Here is a 26,087-nt window from a genome sequence, read left to right as displayed (position 1 = left end):
CTATAAAAACATCCTAAAAAGTTAGAAACTATGGGTGGAATTCAACTGTGCTTACAAATGTTCTGCCTGTATAAGCATGTCAGGTTGCTAGAGGGAACTGTCCCCCTTCTGCCATGTACTGTTCTGGAGGTTATCCCAAGCTGCCCATCGAGTCATTTTTTTTGGGGGGGGGGATGGAAAAAGGCAAAGCTCTATTGCATAAGCAGAAGCCATTTCACTCAAGTTTGTTAGGTGAATTCCACCCACTATCTCAACGGATGATCTCAGGGTAACAGGACCAGTGTCCTTCAGCCACCACATTCACCCGGGTAAATATGAATGTGTTTAAATTACTCCTCAAAGTCAATAATGATGCTGGCAGATACAATCTTGCCAGGGAAGGCATTCCAAAAACAGGGAGCCACCATGGAAAAGGCCCTGTCCCAGGTCAACGCCAACCAGATGGCACCACCAGTGAAGCCTCACCTGCTGGTAATCAAAGGGTCTGAGATGGTTGATATCAGAATTCAAAGACACATGTTCCATCCCACCAAAAACACTTGAGGTTTGAAGGAATGTGGCCTGCGGAGAGTTCCAGGGGCCCAACAGAGGGGCTGGGGGGGCTACACCTGGGATTTCCCCTGCGTAAGGGGGACTTCGACTGAGATGAATTGTTTGACTGGGATCAATCCCAATGGGAGAAGCAAGGAGGCCCTGGCAGCCAAAGGGATGAGTTGCTCTAACCTTCTGGTCCTGGCTGGGTTGATGGGAGTTGCAGCTCCAAACACCGTGAGGGCAACAGGTTGGGGCAGGCTGGAGGTAAGCTGGGGCAGGAGTAGTAGAAGAAAACAGGGAGAGAGTCCAAGCTTGAAAACAAGTGGTCCAATTGGGCTCTCACTCTGCTTCTGCCCCCACCACTGAAATGCAATGTGGTGTAGTGGTGAGAGTCTTGGACCAGGTTTTAAATCACCACTCGCCCATTAAGCTCATGGGGGCAGGCACTGCATTTCCCAGCCTAACCTACCTCCAAGGCAGTGCTATTTTTATGGACAAAGAGGTGCCGGAACTCACCAAGAACACCTGTCTCATTCACTTAGAATGGCAATGGCGCGGGAACTGTTCTGGCTAGTTCCCCCTGGAAAAAAAACCCCTGCTCCCAGGGGTGCTGTGAACATAAGAAGAGGCTGCTGGATCAGGCCAGTTGCCTATCTGGTTCAGCATCCGTCTTCCACAGTGGCCAACCAGATGTCTGTGGGAAACCTGCGAACAGGATCTGAGCACAAGAGAACTCTCCACTTCTGTGGTTTCCAGCGACTGGTATTCAAAAGAATTGCTGCCTCCAACTTTGAAGGCAGAGCATAGCAGCTATCAATAGCTCCCCCCCCCCCATGAGTCTGTCCAATCCTCTTTTAAAGGCCTCCAAGTTGATGGCCATCACTGCCTCCTGTGGGAGGGAGTTCCAGAGTTTAACTTTGCGCTGCGTATGCGCCACGTGGGGATTAAATGAGATTGGGGAGAAGCAGGTCCGCCACCTTGAGCTCTTTGAAGAAGAATGGTGAATGAAGAAAGAAAGAGGGAGAGAGAGAAAGAGAGAAAGAGAGAAAGAGAGAAAGAGAGAAAGAGAGAAAGAGAGAAAGAAAGAAAGAAAGAAAGAAAGAAAGAGACTCCTTCTTGACCGCCTCCTTGGAAGCACCTGCTCTTCGTTGGGAGAGCAGCGGCGTGGCTTCTGAGCGCGGGCAGAGTGCGCCTCTCGCCTACCCTGGCCACGGGCTGGAAGGGGCCGGCCTCTCCTCCCTCTCTGCCCTCCCTGGAGGCGGCCACTGCTGCTGCTGCTCCTCCTCCTCCCCGCCGGCGTCCCGAGGCTCGCAGTCCGACTCCGGCCGTCTCCACCGCGGGCGAGATGCGGGCGCAGCTGCTGCCGCTGTTCCTGCTTGCGGTGTTCTCCGCGCTCGGCTCCTGCCTGCTCAGCCACCAGGAAGGTACCGCGGAGCGCGAGCGCGGATGGGGGGCACGAGCACGAGAGAGGGAGCCAGGACCCCTCCCCCAAGAGGAGGAGGGGGGGAGGAGCCGGTGACGATTTGTGGGGGGCTCCGAAGGGGGCGGCTGGCGCAAGAAGCGCACCTCGATCTGGGGGAGTGAAAGAAAAACGGGCCTCCGCGCCTGGCCCCGTTTCTCCCCACGCCACATTCCCTTTCGCTTTCACTACTTCGCCCTCGGAGGGTTTGGCCAGGAGCGCGCGTGTCCTCAAGCGCCCGCAGAAAAATGGAGGCGACTAGTAGGAGAGCAGTCAAAGTGCGCCTGCCTCCCCCCGCTCAGAGTTTTGTGTTTTTATCTTGTGTTTTATGCTGTGAACCCCCCTGAGATCTCCGGATGAAGGGCGGTATACAAATTTAATAAATAAGGGATTATTCATTATTATACTATTATCTTCTCTGCCTCCCTTCACCGGCTGGGATGGCAGGAACTTGAGTGGGTGGTCACCATATTCCTGGGCGAGGGGGGTGCGGAGGTGCAGCTTGCTTCTGTGCATAATGTGCGGTGTAGTGGTTAGAGTGTCGGACTAGGGACCTGTGTGAGCAGGGTTCAAATCCCCGCACAGCCATGAAGCTCACTAGGTGACCTTGGGCCTGACCGACCTCATAGGGTTGTGTGAGGATAAAGTAGTTATGCCTGCTATTTTGAGCTCCTTGCAGGATAGGCAGGATATACAGGGTGAGTCTTTTAAAAGAGGCCCCGTGGAACATGGGTACGGTACAGTGGTACCTCGGGTTAAAAAGTTAATTCGTTCTGGAGGTCCGTTCTTAACCTGAAACTGTTCTTAATCTGAGGCACCACTTTAGGTAATGGTGCAGCCGCTGCACCACTGCTACACGATTTCTGTTCTCATCCTGAAGCAAAGTTAACCCAAGTTACTATTTCGGGTTAGCAGAGTCTGTAACCTGAAGCGTCTGTAACCCGAGGTACCACTGTACTCTGTATCCAGCGGGCCTCTTTTAAAGGACTCAGCCTGTAAATGCTAATAATAAGATGGGAAACAGAATCTTGCTAATTAGTAGCTTAGGGTAGTGTTTAATACACATCCAGCTCACACTGAAAGCAGATGACTTCCGCCAAAGACTTCAGAGAACTGTCATTTGTTAAGGCTGTTACAGCCTATAGCTCTGTGAAGGGGAAACTACCATTCCCAGGATTCTTTGGGAGACGTTTGGTGGCTTAATGGGGAGTTGGATGTGCATTAAATGTATGGTGCAGATCTGCCATTTCTTTTTTTAAAGTCTCTCATTTTGTGTTTTTCTTCTTCCCTCAACAGAGGAATTTCTCTTCAAGATATGGATGTCTCAGGTAAGGCCCTCCTGCCCATTCATAAGCCGCCACTCCCCCAAAGTTAGGTATAACCCCCTATGCTCAAGGCCTGTTTCACTTTCCCTTGGCCTGGTTCCACTGGAAGGGACTTTCCTGCTGGACTTTCAAGGGAGAGTGGGAGGGAAGAGAGCAAGTGCCGCCTTCGTCTCCCTCCCGAGGGATTTTTTAGGTCTTTCTCAAAAAGTGCTGGATTCAGAGAGTCACTTTGAATTAAATTGGAACTAATGGGAAATATCTCCACAAGAGTCAGCATTTTGCATAACTGTCTTCCAAGCAGCCACCTCCTTTTGTCACCTTTCAGCATGCAGTAAAAGGCAGCTCATTTCCTTCCCTCCAGGAAGCACCTCACCCTTCCTATTCAATCCCCCAGGGAGGGTGGCCTAAGCTGTGTGTGTTTTTTTCCACACAGGTGCCTGCCTGCCTGCCTGGAAACAAAGGTGCAAAGCCATGCAGCCCCAGTGAGCCAGTTGCTAGGTCTGAAATGATGACAAACTGGTTTCTGAGCATCTCTCATTATTATTATTAGTAGTAGTAGTAGTAGTAGTATTTATTAATAATAATAAATACTTAGGATATACTGTTGTTCATAAAAATATATCTAGAGTCATACATAAAGCCATGCAATAAAAACTGAAATTTTAGATTTTTTGAGCATGTGGCCAAGAGGACCCCATGCCAAAGAATTGTTCATTACAGGACCAGCTCAGGGAATCAGTGGCCTTTTAAACTGGGTTGGGGCGGGGTTATGGTTTTGTTTGTTATTATGGTTTTTATATTGCAATCTGCCCTGTGATCTTTGGATGAAGGACAGTATGGAAATTTAATAATAATAGTAGTAGTAGTGGTTGTTGTTGTTTAGTCGTGTCCGACTCTTCGTGATTCCATGGACCAGAACATGCCAGGCACTCCTGTCTTCCACTGCCTCCCACAGTTTGGTCAAACTCATGCTGGTAGCTTCGAGAACACTGTCCAACCATCTCGTCCTCTGTCGTCCCCTTCTCCTTGTGTCCTCAATCTTTCCTAACATCAGGGTCTTTTCCAGGGAGTCTTCTCTTCTCATGAGGTGGCCAAAGTATTGGAGCCTCAGCTTCAGGATCTGTGCTTCCAGTGAGCACTCAGGGCTGATTTCCTTCAGAATGGATAGGTTCTTACAGTCCATGGGATTCTCAAGAGTCTCTTCCAGCACCATAATTCAAAAGCATCAATTCTTCAGCGATCAGCCTTCTTTATGTTCCAGCTCTCACTTCCATACATAGTAGTAGTGGTACTAAATGGAATAAATGACGCCTGAAGAGCCACAGGTTCACCACCTGCATCACAGCAGGCAGCTTATGCCTTGGTCTCTTATCAGCCACCAGTTCCCATGTCTCAGTTCCATGACTGAAATGGATACTTCAGATTGAAGTGGGGGTGGGGGACTTCCAAAGAAGGTGCGGTTTGTGAGCAAGGGAGGGGGAGGCACTTCTCTGTTCTAAATCTGCCCAGGGTTGCACTTTCACTTCTGTGTCCTGCAGCTGCTGTGTCCTTCCTCTCTCCCACAGAACAACAAGCAGTACGGCCCGGAGGAGTATCAGCGGCGCTTTCAGATCTTCCTTAGTAACAAACAGAAGATTGAGAAGCACAATGCTGGGAATCATACCTTCCAAAGTACGGACCCTGCTCTTGAGATACCTTTTAAAAGAGGGCAAGGTTGACTGCAGACCTGGCTTCACAACTCCCTCTTCTCTCTCTCCTTCTTTCCTCAGTGGGTCTGAACCAGTTTGCCGACATGACATTTGCTGAATTCAGGAAAAAGTATCTCTGGCGCGAACCCCAGGTAAATGCGCCTTCCTGCCATTTCCCTCCCCACCCCACCACCCCCATCATACAAGGAATGCTTGGGGGCTCACCATGCAATCCTGGGCTTGCGTCCTTGCCATGTTCTCTATTGCACGTGTCTCTCAGAAGTCACAGGTGTGCGTCCTTCACACGTAACCCTTAAGCATGCTTGTGCAAGAGAGGAATCCTTACATGGATTGACTGTGTGCCTTGGTCCCAGAGAATGCATCTAAGAAAGTTCAAAATCCAGGAAGCCAGACCCACACACAAAGCCTGGGATTGAATGCCAGTGCATCTGTTTATTGCAGCAGGTGGCGGGAGGGGTGGGGGTGGAGATTCAGTTTCACAGCAAGCAATGCACTGCAGCATACCAACATAAATGTATTGTCGTAGTTCTCATTATTATGTTTATTTATTTATATCCTTCCTTTGCCCCAGAATGGGACTCCAGGTGGCATACCCAAATTAAAGCAACACAGATAAAACGCCAAAAGCTAAAAACATATAACAGATAATGGTTAAAAAGCAATTCAACTCCGAAAGAATTAAAAATGTATAAAAATCAAATACACAAAAATGCAAATGGTATAAACAGCACAGCAATACAGTTGTACCTTGGATCCCGAACGCGTTGCAAGTCAAATGTTTTGGCTCCTGAACACAGCAAACCTGGAAGTGACTGTTCCAGTTTGCGAACTATTTTTGGAAGCCAAACGTCCAACGGGGCTTCTGCGGCTTCTGATTGGCTGCAGGAGATTCCTGCAGCCAATAAGAAGCTGTGCTTTGGTTTCTGAATGTTTTGGAAGTTGAATGGACATCCGGAACGGATTCTGTTTGACTTCCAAGGTACGAGTGTATTAAACCCCTTTCCTTTTAAAAGCAGCCCTTTACCAAAGCCTGTCAAAATAAAACAGTCTTCCCCTGCTGGCGGAATGGCAACAAGGAGGAAGCCAGTCTAATTTCCCTAAGAAAGGAGTTCAAAAGCCTGGGAGCAGTCACTGACAGAGCCCTCTCCCATGTCACCACCAAGCATGCCTCTGAGGGTGGCAGGACTAAGGGAAAGGCCTCCTCCAAAGATCTCAGAGCCCAGGCAGCTTCGTATGGGAGAAGATGATCCTTCAGACAGCTTGGGCCCAAGCCAAATAGGGCTTAATAGGTCCTAACTTGTGCCTTTTGCACCAGCGTCGAAGCAGTGATTCTTCAACATCAACTTCGTTGGACTGGTCATGTTGTGCGGATGCCTAATTATTGCCTTCCAAAGCAACTACTCTATTCTGAACTTAAAAATGGAACGCGTAATGCTGGTGTTCAACAAAAGAGGTTTAAAGACTCCCTCAAGGCAAATCTTTAAAAATGTAGTATAAGCACACACCGACAACTGGGAAACGCTGGCCTGTGAGCGCTCCAGTTGGAGAACAGCCTTTACCAAAGGTGTCATGGGCTTTGAAGATGCTCAAACTCAGGACGCAAGGGAGAAGCACACTAAGAGGAAGGCACGCTTGGCAATCCACACTGTGATCAACTCCCGCCCGGAAACCTATGTCCCCACTGTCGAAGGACGTGTGGATCCAGAATTGGCCTCCACAGTGACTTACGGACTCATTGTTAAAACCGTGTTTATGGAAGACAATCTTACTTGGCTACAAGTGATCGCCAAAAAGAAGACTGTGCTCTTCTACTTTCACAACCGTATAGAAAGAATAAATTCTCAGAAGAGCGGGAGAAACACATTGTCCTAAAGAAAAAGGAAGGAAGAACATCAGTTTGGTGTGAAGCTCTAGAAGATATAACAGAGCTTAAAATTTACCTGTCACAGCTGGAACAATAGTGTGTGTGTGCGTGCTGTATTTAATTTTTTAATTTCATAAAATTCATATATAGAAAGTTAAAATGACTATTTAAAGCATTCAGTAAATTAAAATTATCAGGGATAAACTAAACACAGATTAGAACACAGATCAACATTCAGCATACCTGGATAGGCTTTCCTAAATAAAAAATTACAGCAAAATTATAGTCAATTGGCAGGGAGTTCCAAAGTGTACAGTATGTGCTAAAAGACTTGAGTTTTTACACCTCTCTTTCCGAAGGATAAACATTGGACTTAGTATTTATATGGCCCCTTTTCAGGTGGTCAGTGTTAAGTTGTGGGTGAATATATCAGACGACACAGCGTTTCTTCAAACAGCTCTTGTTTATTCACAGGTCAGAACTGAACTGAACTGAAGGGTTCAGCCGGCCTGCTTATATAGAGCTCCACTAGAACGCAACAGTAACCACTTTCTGTAACTATCCAATCACTGAATGTCACTTTCAATCCCTTATTTGCATATGTGGACCTGAGTGGAAAACTATCTACAGTATCCCCCTGCTGGCCCAGGGTGAGAACTTCAGTACATAACAGTCATAGTGATTCACTTATATTAGCTCAAGCCTGAAATTAAAGGTGATGCTGGATTAGCAAGGACCCAGCACCCGGGGGCATTGCAGGAGGTTCCTTCACCTCCGCATGCCACATTCACGGGCCAGGGGATCCCATGGACCAGGCAGGTGCTGTATGGGGAGTGGCCGAGCACCCAGTTTAAATATGGAGTACTGCATTTTGAGAACACATTATTACCCAAATTGCATTCAGGTTCTGAAAATAGAGCTCTAACCGTCTAAAAATAAGACATCCTGGAAACACACAAAGTCTGGAGGAGGAAGATAGCGTGTTTTAAATAGAGGCTTTAAAAATACTTTCCTGTAAGCAATAAAATTCTGGGGTTGTGTTTTGTTTTTTCAAAAATAGGGACTTGAGCAGTTTTATTTCATTGCCTTATTTTTGCTCTGTAATGTACTGAAAGTGAAAAATATTTTTGTAAACCCTGGAATCGGAAAAAACAGGCTAGCCAACTTACTTATGAATTTTACTCTCAAGTCATTATTGCAATTCCCAGTAGGCTTATTTTACATATAATGAGTGTAGTCCCTTCTATGAAAGGTAATAAAAAGAATAATAAGAGAAAACTGTAATAAAAATAAGGGAAAATATATGGAGAAGGGTTGCCAAGCGTCATATGGTGAATTCATGTTGGTGGTGGTGTCTGATACTATTTTGCTCCTGCAGCTGATGTGAGGCTGCAGGTGGGAGATGGTGGCTTGCAGAGGTGGCAATTGAGCCAGAGACTCCTCTGGCCTCAAAGCCCCTGTTCTTATTTGATGTGCCACAGCGGATTGTGGCCAACCAACCTGGCAACACTCACCACTTGTGCCTCAAGGGCTTCTGTGTCTGAGGAAGGTCAGCTGCCAGCTGAGTGAAGGGCTCTCTTGTTGTTTCCAGAACTGCTCAGCCACCATTGGCAACTTCATCAGCCGTGGTGGGGCATGTCCAAAAACCATAGACTGGAGGAAGAAAGGAAATTTTGTGACACCTGTGAAAAATCAGGTAAGGAACTGATCCTGAAGGCCACTCTCCCGCCCTCAACTGTTGGTCCCACAGAGCAATTGAAAATATGTTTCCACTGGAGACCCAAAAGGGTTTTTAATGTAATTCCAGTTGTGGGCTTGTGTTTTCTTAAGGATTTTGCTGAAACGGATAGTGCAGGGGTCTGCAATCCGTGGCTCCGGAGCCGCATGTGGCTCTTTTACACCTTTGCTGCGGCTCCAGGGCGGATACTAGCGAGGGGAGGAGGCGCATTGTGCGCCCCAACACTCCCCACTGTGGCGGGCGCTGTACTGGCTGTGACGTCGCATGGGGGCGGTGCGTGCGTTAGTCACCCGACGTCACCTTCCCGCCCGCCTGCCCGCTACATTGTAAGGGGCATGTACGCTGGACACTGCATTGAAAGGGGGCATGTACGCTGGTCACTGTTTTGAAGGGGAGTGAAGAACACACACACAAAAAAGGTAACTTGTTAATTTAACGTTTATTTCTATGAGGAGGAGTAATTCTGAGGGGTCAAAAAGTGACAAAAAAGTTATTTTTATAATGACGAGTTTTGCGGCTCCCAGTTTTTTTTCCTTCGGAAACGGGTCCAAGTGGCTCTTTTTGTCTTAAAGGTTGCAGACCCCTGGGATAGTGCTACAGATATAAACTTGGTTTGCACATAACATTAAAACACAGTTTGTTAACCCATGGCTCAGTGTTATGCGTAAACTATAGTTTCTCTACTGCCAACAAACCACGACCTGAAGCCATGGTTTGATGTCAACTTAAGCCCTTGGGCTTAACCTTGGGCTTGGTGTTACATGCGAATGTAGCCCCTTTCCTTAACTATGGTTTGTTTGGCTCCCCTACCCCAGATGCTCACCAAACTATAAAGGCACAAGTTGCTGGAAAACAAGCTGTGAGGAACAAAATGTGGTTGGTTTGACTATCTGTGGCACAGCTTTTGGTTTGTTGAACAAACCATGGGTTAGAATTAGGTGTGAAACCAGGCCACTGTGCCTTCCTTTACCTGTGGGAAGCGAGTTGTTGCTTTTTCTCATGCCTTCCCCTTCCTTCTTGTCATTTTTGAATTTACTGACTTGCTCTGTATGTTGTATATTTATATGACCAATGAGCTGTATTTTGATGTTCTGAATGTTTGCTGTAAGCTGCTTTGGGTGCAACTTATTGTGGAAAAGCGCCATATGTAAGTAAACTCAGTCAACCAGTCTTCTTCCTTCCTTTCTTCCATCCATCTGACTTCTCCCGCCTCCTCAAGGGTCCCTGTGGCAGTTGCTGGACTTTCTCAACCACTGGGTGCTTGGAGTCTGCTATTGCCATTGCAACAGGAAAGCTACTGGACCTGGTAAGGCTCCCCTGTTGAACTCTGGCCTTGTTGAACTCTGGCTTATCTGGTTCCCTCTATTCCATGTCTGTGTGGCCTGTGTTAACCTCATGAAAGTCTAGGCCACATCCGGGTTAAGAAAAAGTGGCTTGCCTGTTCAGAACCAAGTGGAGACAAAAGGACTGGGCATCCACGGCAGCAAAAAGGGAATGTCAGAAGCTGTGATGGGATAATGAGCTGCTTGTGCGTAAAAGCTTGATCCCTCTGGTGTTTGGCTGGTCACCCAAACCGAGTCACTAACGGAGCCCCCAAAGCATGACTCCGTCAGTCGCTGGTAGAATCTGACAGTGGGCGTCTACGGAACTTACGCCAGCATAAAAGCTGTTTGACGGACATGCGCCTCCGGGACTCTCTGCGTGACAGTTTCCGGCGAAGGGTGGGAGTTCCTAAGGGGGGTCTTGTTACCTCTTCACTATTCTCACTGGAAGTATCCCAGAGCCTCCCCTCCGACTCCCCTTCCTCCGGAGCTCCTGCTCTCCCCCTACTGGTTCCTTCTTCTGCTGCAGAATCTCTCCTATTCTCCTGGAGCCTTTCCACCACCTGTTCCTCCGATGGCAGTTCCCTGACATCCACCTCCCCCCCAGGGCCCCCTTCACACCCCCCCGTCTCCTCTCCCACTGGCGGTGAGGGCGGAAAGCCCCTGAAGGAACTCTCCTCGTCGTCCGAGGATTCAAACACTTCTAGCCACGGCGTACCGTCTCTCTCCCCGTCTTCCTCTTCTTCGTCGGAGTCGGCTTCCTCACCCACCCCTGACTCTGGGAACCCTTCAAACTCCCCTTCCTCATTGGTGGTCCCAAAGTGTTCCCTTCTAAATCGTGCCACGGGTTGCGGTTTTTTTGGGAAACGCTGATGAAATGTTTCTATTAAAACCTCGTCGTTGACTACCTCTGCTGGTACCCAAGTGTTATCCGACTCTACTTCCCCCTCCCATTCTACCAGATATTCCACCTGATTCCCCTTCCACCTGGAATCAATGATTCCTGCCACGTTCATGTCGCTTTCTCTCTCTTCGATCACGGGCGTTTGGGTGACCTCTCTCTCACGCTCCCCCCACTCACGTCCCTCTCGGTACGGCGACAGTAATGACCTGTGAAATACTGGGTGCAATTTCATGTGACTGGGCAGTCTGAGTTTGAATGCTACTGGGTTGACCTGCTGTATGACCTCAAAGGGTCCCAATCTTTTGGGTCTCAACTTTTTACTCCCTCCCTTGGGTGGATAGCCACACCCGGTTTCCCACCCTTATAGTTTCACCTTCCCTCCTATTTCTGTCTGCTTGCTTCTTATATTCTTCCTTGGCTTTCTCTAAGTTAAGTTGAAGCTGACGGTGGATCGCTTCCATCTCTTCAACAAAAAGTTCCGCCGCCGGCACGCTCCACCTCTCCCCTCCTTCTCCTGGAAATGTCCGGGGATGACACCCATAATTTGCCAGAAAGGGACTCATCCCTGTGGACACGTTCTCCGCATTGTTGTAGGCAAATTCTGCCAGAGGTAACTTATCTACCCAATCATTTTCTCTGTCTTCTACATAACACCTCAGGTATTGTTGTAAAATCCCGTTTGCCCTTTCCGCTTGCCCATTTGTTTCTGGGTGCCGGGCAGTTGAAAAATTGAGTTCCACGTGCAGTAAGCTCATAAGTTTCCTCCAGAACCTGGAAGTAAACTGTTTCCCTCTGTCGCTGACCACCCTCAAGGGGGCGCCATGCAACCTGAAAATATGCTCTACAAACAACTTGGCGGTTTCCTCCGCTGTGACCGCATGTGAACAGGCTATAAAATGACACATCTTAGTTAATAGATCTACCACCACCATGACAGCTGTTTTGCCTTTGGATTTTGGCAGGTCCGTCATAAAATCTATGGATACTGCCTCCCATGGCCTTTCTGGTGTGGGTAAGGGTTGTAATAGCCCCGCTGGCGCCACCCTCTCCCCTTTCGCTTGCTGGCACCTGTCGCAACCCCTGACATATTCCCGTACGTCCTCCCTCACCTTGGGCCACCAAAACTCCCTGGTAACCAACCACATGGTTTTGTGCTGTCCAAAATGCCCCGCTGTGGGGCTGTCATGCAACTGCTTGAGTACTCTGCCCCTCAGTTCCCCATCGGGTATGTACAGTGCCCCTTTGTAATACAACGCCCCGTTCTTTTCTTCAAACCCCCCTGTGTTCTCCTCTGTCCTCCTGAGTTCTCTGAGTTTCTCTTGGGCGTATTCATCGTTCTCAGTACCCTCTATCAGTTCCCTCTGCCCCACCAATGCCGCCCCACACACCCAGCGGTCTTCAGGGATTACATGCCTTGCCTCAGGCGCTCCCTCCCCCTCTAAGTACTCAGGTTTCCTGGAAAGAGCGTCCGCCCTCACGTTCTCGGAGCCTGGCACGTAACTAATCTCAAAGTGGAATTTGGAGAACTCCTGGGCCCATCTCACTTGTCTCTGGTTCAGCACTCGGGCTGTTCTCCAGTATTCCAGATTTTTGTGGTCAGTTCGGACTTGAACCTTGTGCTGCGCCCCAATCAGCAAGTGCCGCCATCTCCGGAATGCTTCATGAATGGCGAGCAGTTCTCGGTCGTATACTGTGTATCGGATTTGTTCAACTTCCGCGAGAAGAATGCACACGGTCTCCATTCAGACGTATCTTTTCCCGGCTGGAGAAGCACGGCCCCCACCGCTCTGTCTGACGCGTCAGTCTCCACTCTCATTGGTTGTTGTAGATCTACGTGCAAAAGTTGCTCTTCCGACGCAAACGCCTGCTTTAAGTGTTCGAACGCCCGCTGCGCTTCTTCCGTCCAAACAAATTTTTTCTTGCTGCTAAGACAATCCGTGATGGGCGCTGTTAAATGGGCAAAGTTTTTTATGAACTTCCTATAGAAGTTTCCGAAGCCCAAGAATCTTTGCACGTCCTTCTTGGTCTTTGGTGTTTTCCATTCCAGTACCGCTTGAACCTTGCTGGGATCCATGGCCAATCCCTTGTCAGACAACCGGTACCCCAGGAATTCCACCTCCCTGGTATGAAACTGACACTTCTCCAGTTTCACCCACAGCCGATTTTCTCGCAGTTTGCTCAGTACTTCTCTTACATCTCGCACATGCTGCTCCTCATTCTCTGAGTACACCAGGACATCATCTAAGAATGCTACGCAGTTCTTGTAGAGCAATGGCCCCAGGACGTGATTCATGAATGATTGAAAACAGGCCGAGCCCCCCTGTAATCCGAAGGGCATAACGAGGTACTCAAAGGCCCCCAAGGGGGTGAACATAGTGGTCTTCCACTCATCCCCCTTTCTCACACGTATCAAGTTATATGCCCCTCTAAGGTCCAGCTTGGTAAAAATTTTCCCTTTTCTCACCCGTGTCAGAATGTCATCAATTCTAGGCATAGGGAAAGTCACTGGTTCTGACACTGCATTTAGGGCCCTGAAATCACATACAAGCCTGGGTTTACTCATGTTTTTTTTTGTCCACAAAGAACACTGGGCTGCCCCCACCGCTCGTGACTCTCTGATGAAACCTCGCTTGAGGTTATTGTCAATAAACTCCCTTAACTCCTGCATCTCACTGTCTGACATTGCATACAGCTTGCCCACTGGCAATTGTGCTCCTGGGAGTAAGGTAATTTGACAGTCAAAGGGTCTGTGCGGGGGCAGTTTATCTGCTTCCTTTTCGCTAAAGACGTCCATCAAGTCAGCGTATTGTGGTGGCACCTCCCCCTTGTCCATCACTTCCATCCCTGCTAGAGTGGCCCTGGCCCCTGCCTGAGCCTCTCCCTCCTTGCAGTGTTCTAGGCAATGTGCTGATCCAAAGGAAACCACTCTCTGATGCCAGCCTACTAGCGGATCGTGTAGTGCCAGCCAGCTCATTCCCAAAATAATAGGAGCTCCTCCCAAGGTGGCTACGTTAAACGCTATCAGTTCTGTGTGTCTTGCCACCCTCATTATCATTGGTACAGTCTGTTGGCTCACTTCTCCTCCCAACAGTTCCCTCCCATCAATCGTGGTAACCTGCAAAGGCTTACTTAATGGGATAGTCTGTATCTGGTGTTCAGCTGCAAACTCCTTACTCATGAAATTACAGGAGCTGCCTGAATCCAATAGCGCTTTTATCTTTAGTGGGTGTCCGTTTGACAGTTCCAGCAACACCTCTATCACTAGCGCTGGTCTTGGAGGTTCCGGCGTGGGCACATTCACTACTCCTTGGCCTGGCTGCTGTGCCCTGATGTTGGCAGCCAGGCGTTGGCTTTTACTTGCTCCTTGATTTCTCCTTCCTCCTTCCCCCCAACAGTTCCCGCCATCCCTTGCCATTCCTTCCTTTGCGGACAGACTCTGGCAAAGTGACCTGGCTGTTGGCAGAGATAACATCTCTTGGCGCTCTTTCCCTCCTTCTTCCGCCCTTCATTGGTGTTTGAAACTGTGCGCGCGCGCGCTGTTCCAAGTTCCATCGGCTCTGCTGGCGGGAAAGGCTGCTCCGGAATCTCTGGAATGCGGAAGTCCTTCCAACGTTCCCCCTTTCCTTCCCGCTTTTCCAAAGCTCTTGCCTCCTGGCGCGCCCCTATGGACAGCGCAGATTTAGTCAGCTGATCCATAGACTCCGCCCTAGGCGCCCGGGAAAGTTCATCTTTCACTGCCGGAGAGAGCCCTTCTTCAAACAGCATTTGAATTGGTTCACTCGCAAGGTCCCACCCCAGTCTATGAATCAGCATGGTGAACTCAGTCCAGTACTCACGTACAGATCGGCTCCCCTGTTTACACGCCATTAACTGCCTGCACACCACCCCCTGCTCAATCTCGCTGGAAAACATCAAGTCCATGGCGCGAAAAACTTCATTGTGTCCTTTAAGATTTCATTATTGGCTGCCATCAGGGGTCGAATCCAGTCCTTCGCCCCTCCCTCTAGATGGCCAATCACGTACGCCACTCTAGAGTTCTCATCGGGGAAGTCATCAAACAGTAGATTGAGAGCATATTGCATCTCTGTCCTAAAGGCTTGATAGTTCCTGGGATCCCCCCCAAATTTCTGCACCAATCCAGGCACCTTTCTGGCAAGTGGGGTGGTTTTCCCCTTATCCGCATCTTGAGCCCTCCTCTCCTCGAGCCTCGCCGTTTGCAGCGCGAGCTGGACCTCCAACGCCCTGTACCTTTCTTCCAGGCTTGGACCTGCTCCAGCTCCAGCTCCTGCTCCTCCGGTTCCGGCTGGTTCGCTCATGATGCCCTCTGCTTGCACAAGCTGCTTTCAAAGACTGTCAGATTGCTGTGATGGGATAATGAGCTGCTTGTGCGTAAAAGCTTGATCCCTCTGGTGTTTGGCTGGTCACCCAAACCGAGTCACTAACGGAGCCCCCAAAGCATGACTCCGTCAGTCGCTGGTAGAATCTGACAGTGGGCGTCTACGGAATTTACGCCAGCATAAAAGCTGTTTGACGGACATGCGCCTCCGGGACTCTCTGCGTGACAGTTTCCGGCGAAGGGTGGGAGTTCCTAAGGGGGGTCTTGTTACCTCTTCACTATTCTCACTGGAAGTATCCCAGAGCCTCCCCTCCGACTCCCCTTCCTCCGGAGCTCCTGCTCTCCCCCTACTGGTTCCTTCTTCTGCTGCAGAATCTCTCCTATTCTCCTGGAGCCTTTCCACCACCTGTTCCTCCGATGGCAGTTCCCTGACAGAAGCTCAACATGCATTTAGAATAGCTGAAAGCAGCAAAGCTCATGTACGTGCAGGAACACACAGCCAAAAAGCTGAAGGTCTTGCTCAAGGAGATTTGTCCTCAGCCAGAGGCAGGCGTTACAAGTTAATTAACAGTTCATTCTCTAACTTGTAATGCCTGATCCCTTTCGGGAGCCTCCCCCTGGCTGTGGACAAATCTCCCTGAGCAAGAAAAACATCTGGAGGGCCGAGTTTGCCTATGCCTGGATTAATTTAATGCAGGTTTTAGAAGGGACAGGCTTCCACTTCCTACTTTTAGGTGCAGGCCAATTTACCTGGAAACCAGGGATTGAAGAAACCCTTCTCAGGCTGTAGTTAATGTAATCTTTCTATAAGGTGTGACCGAAAAGTTTGGTGAATGGTCACAGAAATCGGACAGCAAGAAATATTTGAACCTACAACCTTACAGGCCTTCAAAGTAGCCCCCCTTTGATACAATGCACCATTGACAACTGCTTTCAGTTCCCTCGTCACAGCAGCTTGGACATGTGAAATGTTGGGAAATCTGTGCCCTTTCAGTGCAGATTTCAGTTTTGGAAAAAGAGAGAAATCCAGTGGGGCCAGATTGGGAGAATATGGAGGGTGGGACAACTCAGTAATGATTTCATGTGGAACATGTCATCATTTGGACGGAAAAATGCTGATCCCATATCAATAACTCATGAACTCTATCGTTGCCGCCGTTCTGCTTGTCGCCGGTCTGCCAGACTGAGGGTCATCTTCAATGGTTTGCCGCCCTTCACAGAAATGCTTAAACCACTCATACACTGTCTTTTGAGTTACAGCTTCATCTCCGTACACAATTGTGAGCATTTTGTGGGTTTCCAGTGCCGATTGTATGTTTGAATATTTCTTGCTGTCCGATTTCTGTGACCATTCATCAAACTTTCCGGTCACACGTTGTATATTTATAGTACTGAATTTTTTTGTATGTTCTTATATTTGCTACTGCTCTGTTTTATTATGTTACTATAACATTGTTTTTGCACTGTTTTGATTTTGAAATGCATTCCTGTTTTCTTTGGTGTAAGCTGTTATGAGCCTATTTATATTTTTTTTTGTGTGAAAAGGCAGTACACAAATAAAATTATAAATGAATACAGGAATGTCTCCCTCCCCCAGGCTGAACAGCAACTGGTTGACTGTGCTCAGGCCTTCAACAACCATGGATGTAGTGGGTAAGTTCAAGGTGTTACTATTAGTATATAAAGCCCTTAACAAGTTAGTACAAGTTTACATGCGTTACCACTTTACCTCATATACACCCACTCAACTGCTTTGGTTGGCGGAACTGACACTGGTGCCAAGTAACTTGTTCTGCATTTGTAATATTCATTCTTTTAGTGTGCCAGCACCTACACTTTGGAACTCCCTGCCTCTTGATATCATTAGACATTTTTCGGTGCCAGCTGAAATTTTTTTTTGTTTAGATCGGCCTATTTAGACATTTAAAACATTGATGCAAGTCTTAATCTGTTTTTTAGTCTCTTTGTAATTTAAATTCCTGAAAGTGTTAAATTATTGTTAATTTTTCTTATGGTTTTGTCTTTTCTATAAACTGCTTTGGGGATTTTCACAATCGAGCTGCATATAATTTTTATGAAAGATACGTAAGTAGCAGCATCTGGGAGACAACCCCCCCAAAAAATCTTCTGAGTAATCTCAGCCCTTACTTATCATAGTCATACCTTCAAATACATCTGTTGCTCTCCAACTCGTTTATGCAGTGGTCTTACCTCTTGTTCTAAATTTTCAACTTTTTGGCTAGTTGCCTCAGCCAATTTACGATTTTCTTCAGTGGCCTCAGCTAACTGTCCAATTGATTTTACGTTCAGAGCCACTTGTTCAGTTATTTTGTTTAGACAGGCTGTATTTTGGTCAATCTTGGACGTTTGTTCATCTGCTTTCTTGTCCAAAGATTCCACTCTCTTGTCCAAAGATTCCAATTTTTCAAAAATTTTCTCTGAAATTGAGCTAGTTGCTCCTGCAGCCATATCTTCCAACTGTAATTGCTCAGTTTCTTCTTCCCCTGCCAACAGCTGAGTAGGCACAATTCCTTCTTCCCCTGCCGATGGCACAGTAGGCACAGAAGATCTACGTGTCTGTAAGGCTGAGGTTAAGGTTGTTTGTCTAGTTCTTACTCTAGCGTCCTTTTTTCTTGCGCCACTCATTCCAGTTTTATCTAATAGTCAAGGTCAAACCAAGTTGTTCCCATGGGAAAGCAACAGCCCAGAGAGTAGACAGTCAAATAGGAGGAAAGGAAAGAGAAAGTAAAGTAAAGTCACAGCTGTAAATCCAAAATCCTCTAGAGGGAGCTCAGAATGTCTTGAGGGAAGTAGCCAATTCAATGAAAAAAAAAAAAAGACATCCAATTTAATGTCCAGGTACCTTCAATAACTTGTATTTAGCAGAGTTGGTTTAGACAGCGAAACAATGTCTCTGACATGTGCCAAGTGATGTTTCAAAGTAGCAAGTCCATAAGCAGTCAGAATTGTAACAAACCTCAGGTACAAAGTAACCAAGTCTGCAAGCTGACAGTTCTATTATTCAGGCAGTCCAAAGTACCTGGGCTTCTCAGTCAAAGTTGTAATTCCCAAAGAAAAAGATTAGCACAGTCCAATAAATAGATAAATCACTTAAATAAGTTATGTCCTTACTTTACACCGGAATAGCTTCAATGAATGCTCTGATCAGTTAGTTTTAGTGCCTCTTCAAAGGCTCCACATCATAATTCTTTTGCTTTGATCTTTAAGCAGCAGCAGAAGACGGACTTCCTGTTTACATCTCTCCGCTTTTTGCCAAATTTCTGATACTTTAGGCTCAAATTTATTAGGGTCCTTCGTTACTCACGGGTCGTTACTTTTCAGGATCCGATTTTCCAGGAAAAAAGGTCAGCGCTCACCGACAGCAGCTGCGCAGCTTCACTCCACAGGAATAGCGATCGACTCACAGCGCCGCAACCCCCTCCCTGATCAGAGGCTCCTTACGGGGTCTCTTCTCAGTTTCAGGGGCCGCTTCTGGCGCCCGCTGAGTCCCACGGCCACAGGCTCTTGCTGCCTGTGGTTTTTTAACGCGGGTCTCCGCTTTGCCGTAGCGGACGACCCGTTTCCGCGGAGCTTCCTCCTCACAGTGCGAGGAGGACCGCCATTGCCGTTCGCGCCGCCTCCGGAAGTGATCTCAGCCCTTACTTATCATAGTCATACCTTCAAACTCAGTGTTCCATCCCCTGCATCTCCCTTCCCACAACCTTCCTCAATCTCCATAGCAAGAGAGTAACTCAGAATGAGCAGGCTGATTTGTGCTGTTGTGTCTCTGCCTCCCCAGGGGACTCCCTAGCCAGGCGTTTGAATACATCCTGTACAACAAAGGGCTGATGGGAGAGGATGACTACCCATACACCGCACAGGTATTGTTGCTAGGAATAGAACTGCAGAGTAGAAGAGGGCTGGCACTGCCCTCCACAATGAGCCATCTCTAATGGGCCTCCCTTGTCTCATGCACAGAACGGGACCTGCAAATTCCAAGGTCAGAAGGCCATTGCATTCGTCAAAAAAGTCGTCAACATTACGCTGGTAAGTGACTCCTCCTGCCGTGCATTTTGCTTTTCCCAAGAGGTGAAAATAAAATGTAACTGAACTTCTACTGGACGTATGAACTTGTCCGGCCCCTTCTTAGAAAGAGGGGTAACAGTAAACAGAAAACACCTAGCTGTGGGTGGCAGATTGCTAGTACTTTCCTACTTTGCACATCTTCTCTGGCCCTTAAGGAATGGGTCCCGTGTCTCACCGCTGTTTGCTTTGTGTCCTGGGGAGTCCCTCCTCAGCCTTTGCTGAGCCAGGGCCAAGCATTGCATATTAAGACAGAGACAGAGAAGATAAAGGACTTATTCACGCAGCACATAGTTAAACTCTGGAACTCCCACAGGAGGCAGTGATGCCCACCAACTTGGATGGCTTTAAAAGAGGATAAGACAAATTCATAGAGGAGAGGGCTATCAATGGCTATGCTCTGCCTCCACTGTTGAGGGCATCATTGCTTCTGAATACTAGTTGCTGGAAGCCGCTAGAGGGAGGGGTGCTCTTGTGCTCAAATCCTGCTTGATTCCCACAGGAATCTGGTTGGCTTATGTGATAACAGGATGTTGGACTAGATGTGCCCCTGGCCTGATTCAGCAGGCTCTTCTTATGATCCTATGACTTTCTCCTTCCAGAATGATGAGCAAGGCATGGTGGAAGCTGTTGGGAGGTACAATCCATTGAGCTTTGCCTTTGAAGTGACAGACGACTTTATGTTATACACGAAAGGTGTTTACACCAGGTGAATATACTGAGCTGTGAACAAGGCAGTGTGTGTGCAATGGGACTGGTTTATAGATAATGCCAAGGGTCATTGTCATGGCCCCGTAGCTCATCTTGCATCTTTCAGGGCATGTTAGCATTTGTGTGGTTGCTCCATGAGGACTCAATGTTTGTCGAGCAAAGAAGGGAGAGCAGGAAAAGATGCTTGACTTTTCATCTGCTCTCTTACCTGGGTTACTTCAGTCTGTTCTGATTTGGTCAGATGACCTCACCTGGAGACTGCTGAAGCCATCAGGGTCAAGGGTCCACCAGCCTTTCCTCACCCACCCACCCCAGTCTGGGACCCTTATAAGGCAAAGATGTTGCTTCATATCCTTGTCTTCTCTCTTAACATTTTTGTAAGGAAAGTTCTTTGCCTTTTTGGCAGGAACATGAATGTGTTTGGTTCTAATTACTGTTGAAATGTTTTGAATCTGTATCACGTCTGTATTTGCATTGTTGTATTAGAGCTGCATATACTGTAAATAAAACAGTAATTTAGCATAACACTTTTGGGCATTCCATTTTGAGAAGTACCTTGGCACCCTGGGATGATGTGTCCAGAGGAGAGCAAGTCAGGGCCTGGAGACCAAATCCTAGGAGGAAAGGACGCAGGAGAAGTTGGGTATTTTTGCATGATGGGGTCTAATAATCTGAAGGGCTGTTAATATATAGAAGGGCTCTTACATAGGTAGGGGTCAGGGAAGGGGAACCTTTGGCCCTCCAGACGTTGTTGATAAAAAGTGATTGGAGTTGCACTCAGGCCACAAGATCCCCATCCTTGATGGACCACATTAGTTTTCTCTTGTTCCAGAGGTACAAGCCAGAGCAACAGGGTCAAATTGCAAGAACAAGTACTGAGATCGAACACTAGGAAGCCTCAGTCTTGATGGTCTGAGCTGCTGGACAGTGCAAGGGGCTGTCTTCGAAGGTGGTGGGCTCTCTTTCATGGGAGGGATTTAAGCAGAAACTGCATGGCCCCTCCTCTCATGGATTCTGCAAGCGTAGGTTTCCTGGACAGTAGGTTCCATATTCAACACACAGTAATTTTTTTAAAAAAATCATTTTCTTTCTACAGCAAACACTGTGAGAAAACTCCAGACAAAGTCAATCACGCTGTCCTGGCTGTAGGCTACGGAGAGGAGAATGGCCTTCTGTACTGGATTGTCAAAAATTCCTGGGGCCCCTCGTGGGGCATGGATGGGTAAAGTATTCCTCTTTAGTCTCTGAAACTACCTCCTTTGCTACAGACTCTCTCAGATGCTAAGATCTGCAGAAGATGGCCTTTTGGTAACTCCTTTGCCTTCAGAGGCATAGGGTGGTGGTGGCGACGGCCCAAGAGATTGCCTTCTCTGTGGTGGCCCCTAAGCTGTGGAATGCCCTCCCCACAGTGGTTTGTCTGGCACCTTCATTATACAGCTTCTGGTTGTTTTAAATGGTTTTTAAGACTTTAACCCGCACTGGTACCTTAGGGTGAAGGACAGATAATAAAATTATTATTAATAATAAACCAACCTTTGCCAACTTGGTGCTGTCCAGATGTTTTGGGTTACAATTCCCATCAGCCCCAGCTGGCTGGTGGGAGTTGTAGTCAGAAATATATAGCTAGACTCAATGGCTGTTTCGGGATTCTTAGCTGATTCTCTGGCACCATCTAGTGGCTTGCTTCAGAGCTGGGGATAATATCATCAAGAATTAGGTCGCCAATTCCATCCATAGAAAGCCACAAAGGATCCTCCCTGCCAGCTCTCATTAGACTCGATCAGGCCATAAATATTAAAGATTTACTTGGGCATCATGAAAACCCCGCCCCTTCTCCAAAATCTGATTTATAATGCAAAAGATTCTTTGGAGTTTGTTGTAACATCTTAATCCTGCCTATGCACATGTGTCTATGTCGTCCAGGAGCATTGTTGTTGTTGTTGTTGTTGTTGTTGTTGTTGTTGTTGTTGTTGTTAAAATTTTCATTCTCATTAGACAGCTGGGATATGGGGCAAAAGAGGGTTGGGGGCTGGCAGCATCAGCTCCCGTAACTTCTAGGCTAGATTACTGCAATGTGTTATATGTTGGGCTGCCTTTGAAGACTGTTTGATGCTAGTACAGAATGCAGTGGCTAGACTACCAATTGGGACTAGGCTGGTTTGAACATAGAGCAATTCTGGCCAGGGTTCACTAACTGATCATTTGTTTCTGAGCCCAATTCCAAAGTGCTGGTTTTGAACCACAAAGCATTGCAGGGCTTGTGGTTCCAGTACCTTAAGGACCCTATTTCCCTATATGAACCTATCCAGCCAGACCCTCAGATTAACATCAGAGGCCTTTCTCTGTGTGTAGTGGCCCATCAATTGCAGAATACCTTCCCCTGAGGCCCCTCTGGCACCAATTTTGTTATCCTTCCAGCACCAGGCGAAGATGGGTTTATTTTCTCAGGTATTTGGACAGCGCTAATGGTCTGGCTTTTGGACATCTATTTTTGGTACTCAGCCTTGTGGTAATGGGGTGGTTATTTTGCTGACTGGTTTTTGTGGAAGTACACTGTTGTATATTTGTTTCATTTTAATGGATTTTTAATGCATAGTGTTCTGCTGTTAGGTCTGTAAATTGCCTTGAGACTCCTTTGTGTGAAGTGAGACACTTAATAAATTGAACTAATCTAATCAAGAGAAGCACCATCCTTCAAACTGCTTCTCATGGTCAGGGTGCATCAGGCCAATTTTCTAGGAAAGCCTCAAGCATTCCAAGACACACCATGTCAAATAGAGTCTTAGGAACGTAGGGAGCTGCCTTAGACAAAGGGCTTGTCCACACTTCCACTTGTCCTATGCCTAGAAAGTACGGGTCTGAACAGTTTTGCTTTTGCTTTGATGGTTTCCCCCCTGGAAAACCAGCTCTCCAGCTCTAAATCGGAGCAAACATTAATTTGTAGAAAGCACGATTGATGTTTGCTCCGATTCAGAGGTAAAGATTGTGTTTTCTCAGGGGAAAGCTGCAGGACAAGCAGAAGTCTGGATGAGCCCCAAGTCAGAAAACTGGTCCATCTAGCCCAGTGTTGTCTGCACTGATTGGCAGTGCCTCTTCAGGGTTTTAGACAGGGAGCCTTTCCTAGCCCTACCTGAGGATGCTATTGGGGATTGAACCTGAGAATTTATGCATGCAAAGCACAAGCTCTACCTCTGAGCCACAGCCCTACCTGCCCTTAAGGGTTTTGTGTACTTTCCTCTCTGATAAGGCAACGCCTATGAATGAAAACCTGTTTTCTCTTTTAGATACTTCTATATTGAACGTGGAAAGAACATGTGTGGCCTTGCTGACTGTGCATCTTTCCCAGTCCCTCTTGTCTAAAGCTGGCCTGGATTTTGGTGCCAGAGAACTGGTAGTGAAGGGTCACTATGCTGAAAATTGAAGCTGGAATGAAGTTCATCGGAGCCAAGAAGCGGGGCAATTTATCTTGTATTGGATTTTCAAGCACACACCTCCTCTACATGTGTGTCTGATACTGTGAAAAAGTTTTTGACCCAAGTTGCTGCACTTTCTTAGTTCTCTGTGTATCTTGTTTTTCTAACACAGTTGCTCAGCTTATCCAAAATCATGCTCCTTTTCTTAAGATTTTCTTTATTCCCTTGCACATGCTCAGGGCAGCTCACACAATCATAAAAATCCAGCACTAAAACCAAGAGTAAAATCACAGTTTGCAACAAAATCCAGTAAAAATTAATGTATCACAGCCAGCAATAATTTAGGTAGGCCAATTGCACTTATGTTCTGAAGGCAATCGGACAAATTTTTAACTACTGTCTGAACACAGACCAACTGAAACAAGGTGGGGAAAACAAGTTCCATAACTGGGGGTCGTGTGTACCTTTTACACCCTCAGATAACTTGTTGTTGGGCTCATTGTTTTGTCTCTGTGTGTCCCAACTCCACTTTTTCTGCTTTCCAGAAAGACCTGTTAGTGACTGACTTGAAATCTGTTCTCTCCCTTTCAGCAACCTCAGTGAGGCCTCAACCCATATGCCAAGAAATGCTGAGTTCTGACCAATTACCATACTTTACACGATTGTTGGTTATCAGCTGCTTTCCCCCACTGCTGCCCCCCTCCCCACCACAAGGGTTGAGTGTCTTTCTAGTGCCTTTCTAGTGAATTCAGCTGGCATGTGGTATAATGCTCTGGAAGCCTTAGAGCAGGGGTCAGCAAACTTTCTCAGCTGGGGGCTGGTCCACTGTCCCTCAGACCTTGTGGGGGACTGGACTATATTTTGGGGGGAAAATGAATGAATTCCTATGCCCCACAAATAACCCAGAGATGCATTTTAAATAAAAGCACACATTCTACCCATGTAAAAACACCAGGCAGGCCACACAAATAACCCAGAGATGCATTTTAAATAAAAGGACACATTCTACTCATGTAAAAACACGCTGAGTGCCAGATTTAGAAGGTGATTGGGCCAGATGCTTACCCATGCCTTAGAGCAGGCATGGCCAAACTTGGCCCTCCAGATATTTTGGGACTACAACTCCCATCATCCCTAGCTAACAGGACCAGTGGTAAGGGATGGTGGGATTCAAAAAGCTTGGTTTTCTCATTCAGCTCAAGCTGCTTCGTATCTCCCAATTCCCAGCATTTTGCACAGCTTTTGTTATCAGAATCCTACAATAAGAAGCCTTTGTGGAAGAGCTGGCTTGATTTTAAACCAATCTGTTATACAGATTAGCAAGGGGGGCACTTTTACAGCCCTCCCCTTGAGGAAATCCCCTTGTTGATCACAAAAAGAACAAAACCCAGACAAGGCTGAATTTTTCTTTATTGTTCTGTTTGCAAGTGAGAGTCTCTTTCCACCCGTGCCCCCAATGCAAGGGAGGTGAGAATTCTAGAACAAAATGAGAAACAACTTTAAAATACTTCAGAAATAGTCCAGCCCCTTAGCCAAGACCAATCAAAACCGTAATTCAAACATCACAGACTTGGGTTGTACATGTAAATCAGATCATGTTCAGGGTTTTGTGTTTATTCAACATTTTTACAAGTCTATCGCTCAAGAGTTTTGAACAATACCTGCTAATTGCTTTTCCAGGCCAAGCATCTTATTGAAAAGGTGAAAACCTTGATGTCAGAGATTATTGACACATACCGGCCCCATTCAAGTACAGTATTTTCTTTTGACATGTTTAATTGAGTGCTTGCAAGTGTAAAGATTTGTGGGCTGTGAAGGAGTGATTTTATCTAGAACTTCCTGCAACCAGTTTGGAGGGGTCTCACAGTTCAACTTGAGGCTGAAGATTGCCTTGCTCTTGCTCTGATGATTTGCCTGGTTCATGTTTTATCTGTACACCTATTCCTGAGCACATTTATGTACATATAACCCAATTTTGTATAACAAGTGGTAATGTCTTTGCACAGATTGTTTTTAAAATTACAGTATTTGAACTGTTCTGCTTGAATTGGGAAACTCCTGTGTGGTGTTAATATTGTAATGCTGAAGAAATCTTTAAGATGTTGGCTTATTTGAAATAATCAGTTGCCTTTTACACTGTTTATTTACATTAATCCTGTGTTTAAGCCCATAGCAATAAAATGATGGGCTCCTGTAGGTGATGATGATGATCGTCATGGTCTTAGCCAAGTAAAAGAATAGAAATGCTTAACTAACTTACCAATCACATCCGTTCTTCCCCCTGCCCTCAACAAAGTCTTGCATCCCCCAACAAAAATCTTGGCTACACCCATGAAGATGGCAGAGCCCCCTTGTTCCTTTAACAGACCTAATGAAGTGCAAATTCCCGGAAGCTTTTCTGTCCTCTTTGCTAAAACACTGCATCAGGGATCTTGCAATCTGCATCTTGTAATCTGCCCTTGGTTTGCGGGGGGGGGGGGGAGGGGCGGGATGTTAACAGTTTCTTTGCATTTAAAAGCCTGATTATTTTTGTAAGGATGATGTTTCTAGTTTTGACAAATAAAGGCTCATTGGATTAATAATAATTTTAAAAATGCTGGTCTTGAATTTGTTCTGGGGGCGCCGGATCTGCATCAGAATGAATTAGCCGGGGGGAAATGAGGTTGGGGCGGGGGGAGCTCCTTGGGCG

At 47.0% G+C, this 26,087-nt stretch overlaps 1 protein-coding gene across 1 annotated transcript; it reads left to right on the top strand.

The window, feature by feature from the left end:
• The first annotated feature begins 1,800 nt into the window (after positions 1–1,800).
• Positions 1,801–25,992, top strand: CTSH (cathepsin H). The gene is made up of 12 exons (XM_081839252.1): positions 1,801–1,958; positions 3,290–3,321; positions 4,884–4,989; positions 5,088–5,158; positions 8,483–8,587; positions 9,849–9,935; positions 16,789–16,844; positions 18,991–19,072; positions 19,170–19,238; positions 19,877–19,983; positions 21,082–21,207; positions 23,270–25,992. The coding sequence occupies exons 1-12, from the start codon at positions 1,880–1,882 to the stop codon at positions 23,343–23,345; spliced, it is 996 nt and encodes a 331-aa protein (XP_081695378.1). The 5' UTR covers positions 1,801–1,879; the 3' UTR covers positions 23,346–25,992.
• Positions 25,993–26,087: the final 95 nt, after the last annotated feature.

This window comes from Podarcis erhardii (assembly GCF_964252035.2).
Source record: "Podarcis erhardii genome assembly, chromosome: 14".
Lineage (NCBI taxonomy): Eukaryota > Metazoa > Chordata > Lepidosauria > Squamata > Lacertidae > Podarcis > Podarcis erhardii.
This window is presented reverse-complemented; position numbering and strand designations above follow the sequence as displayed.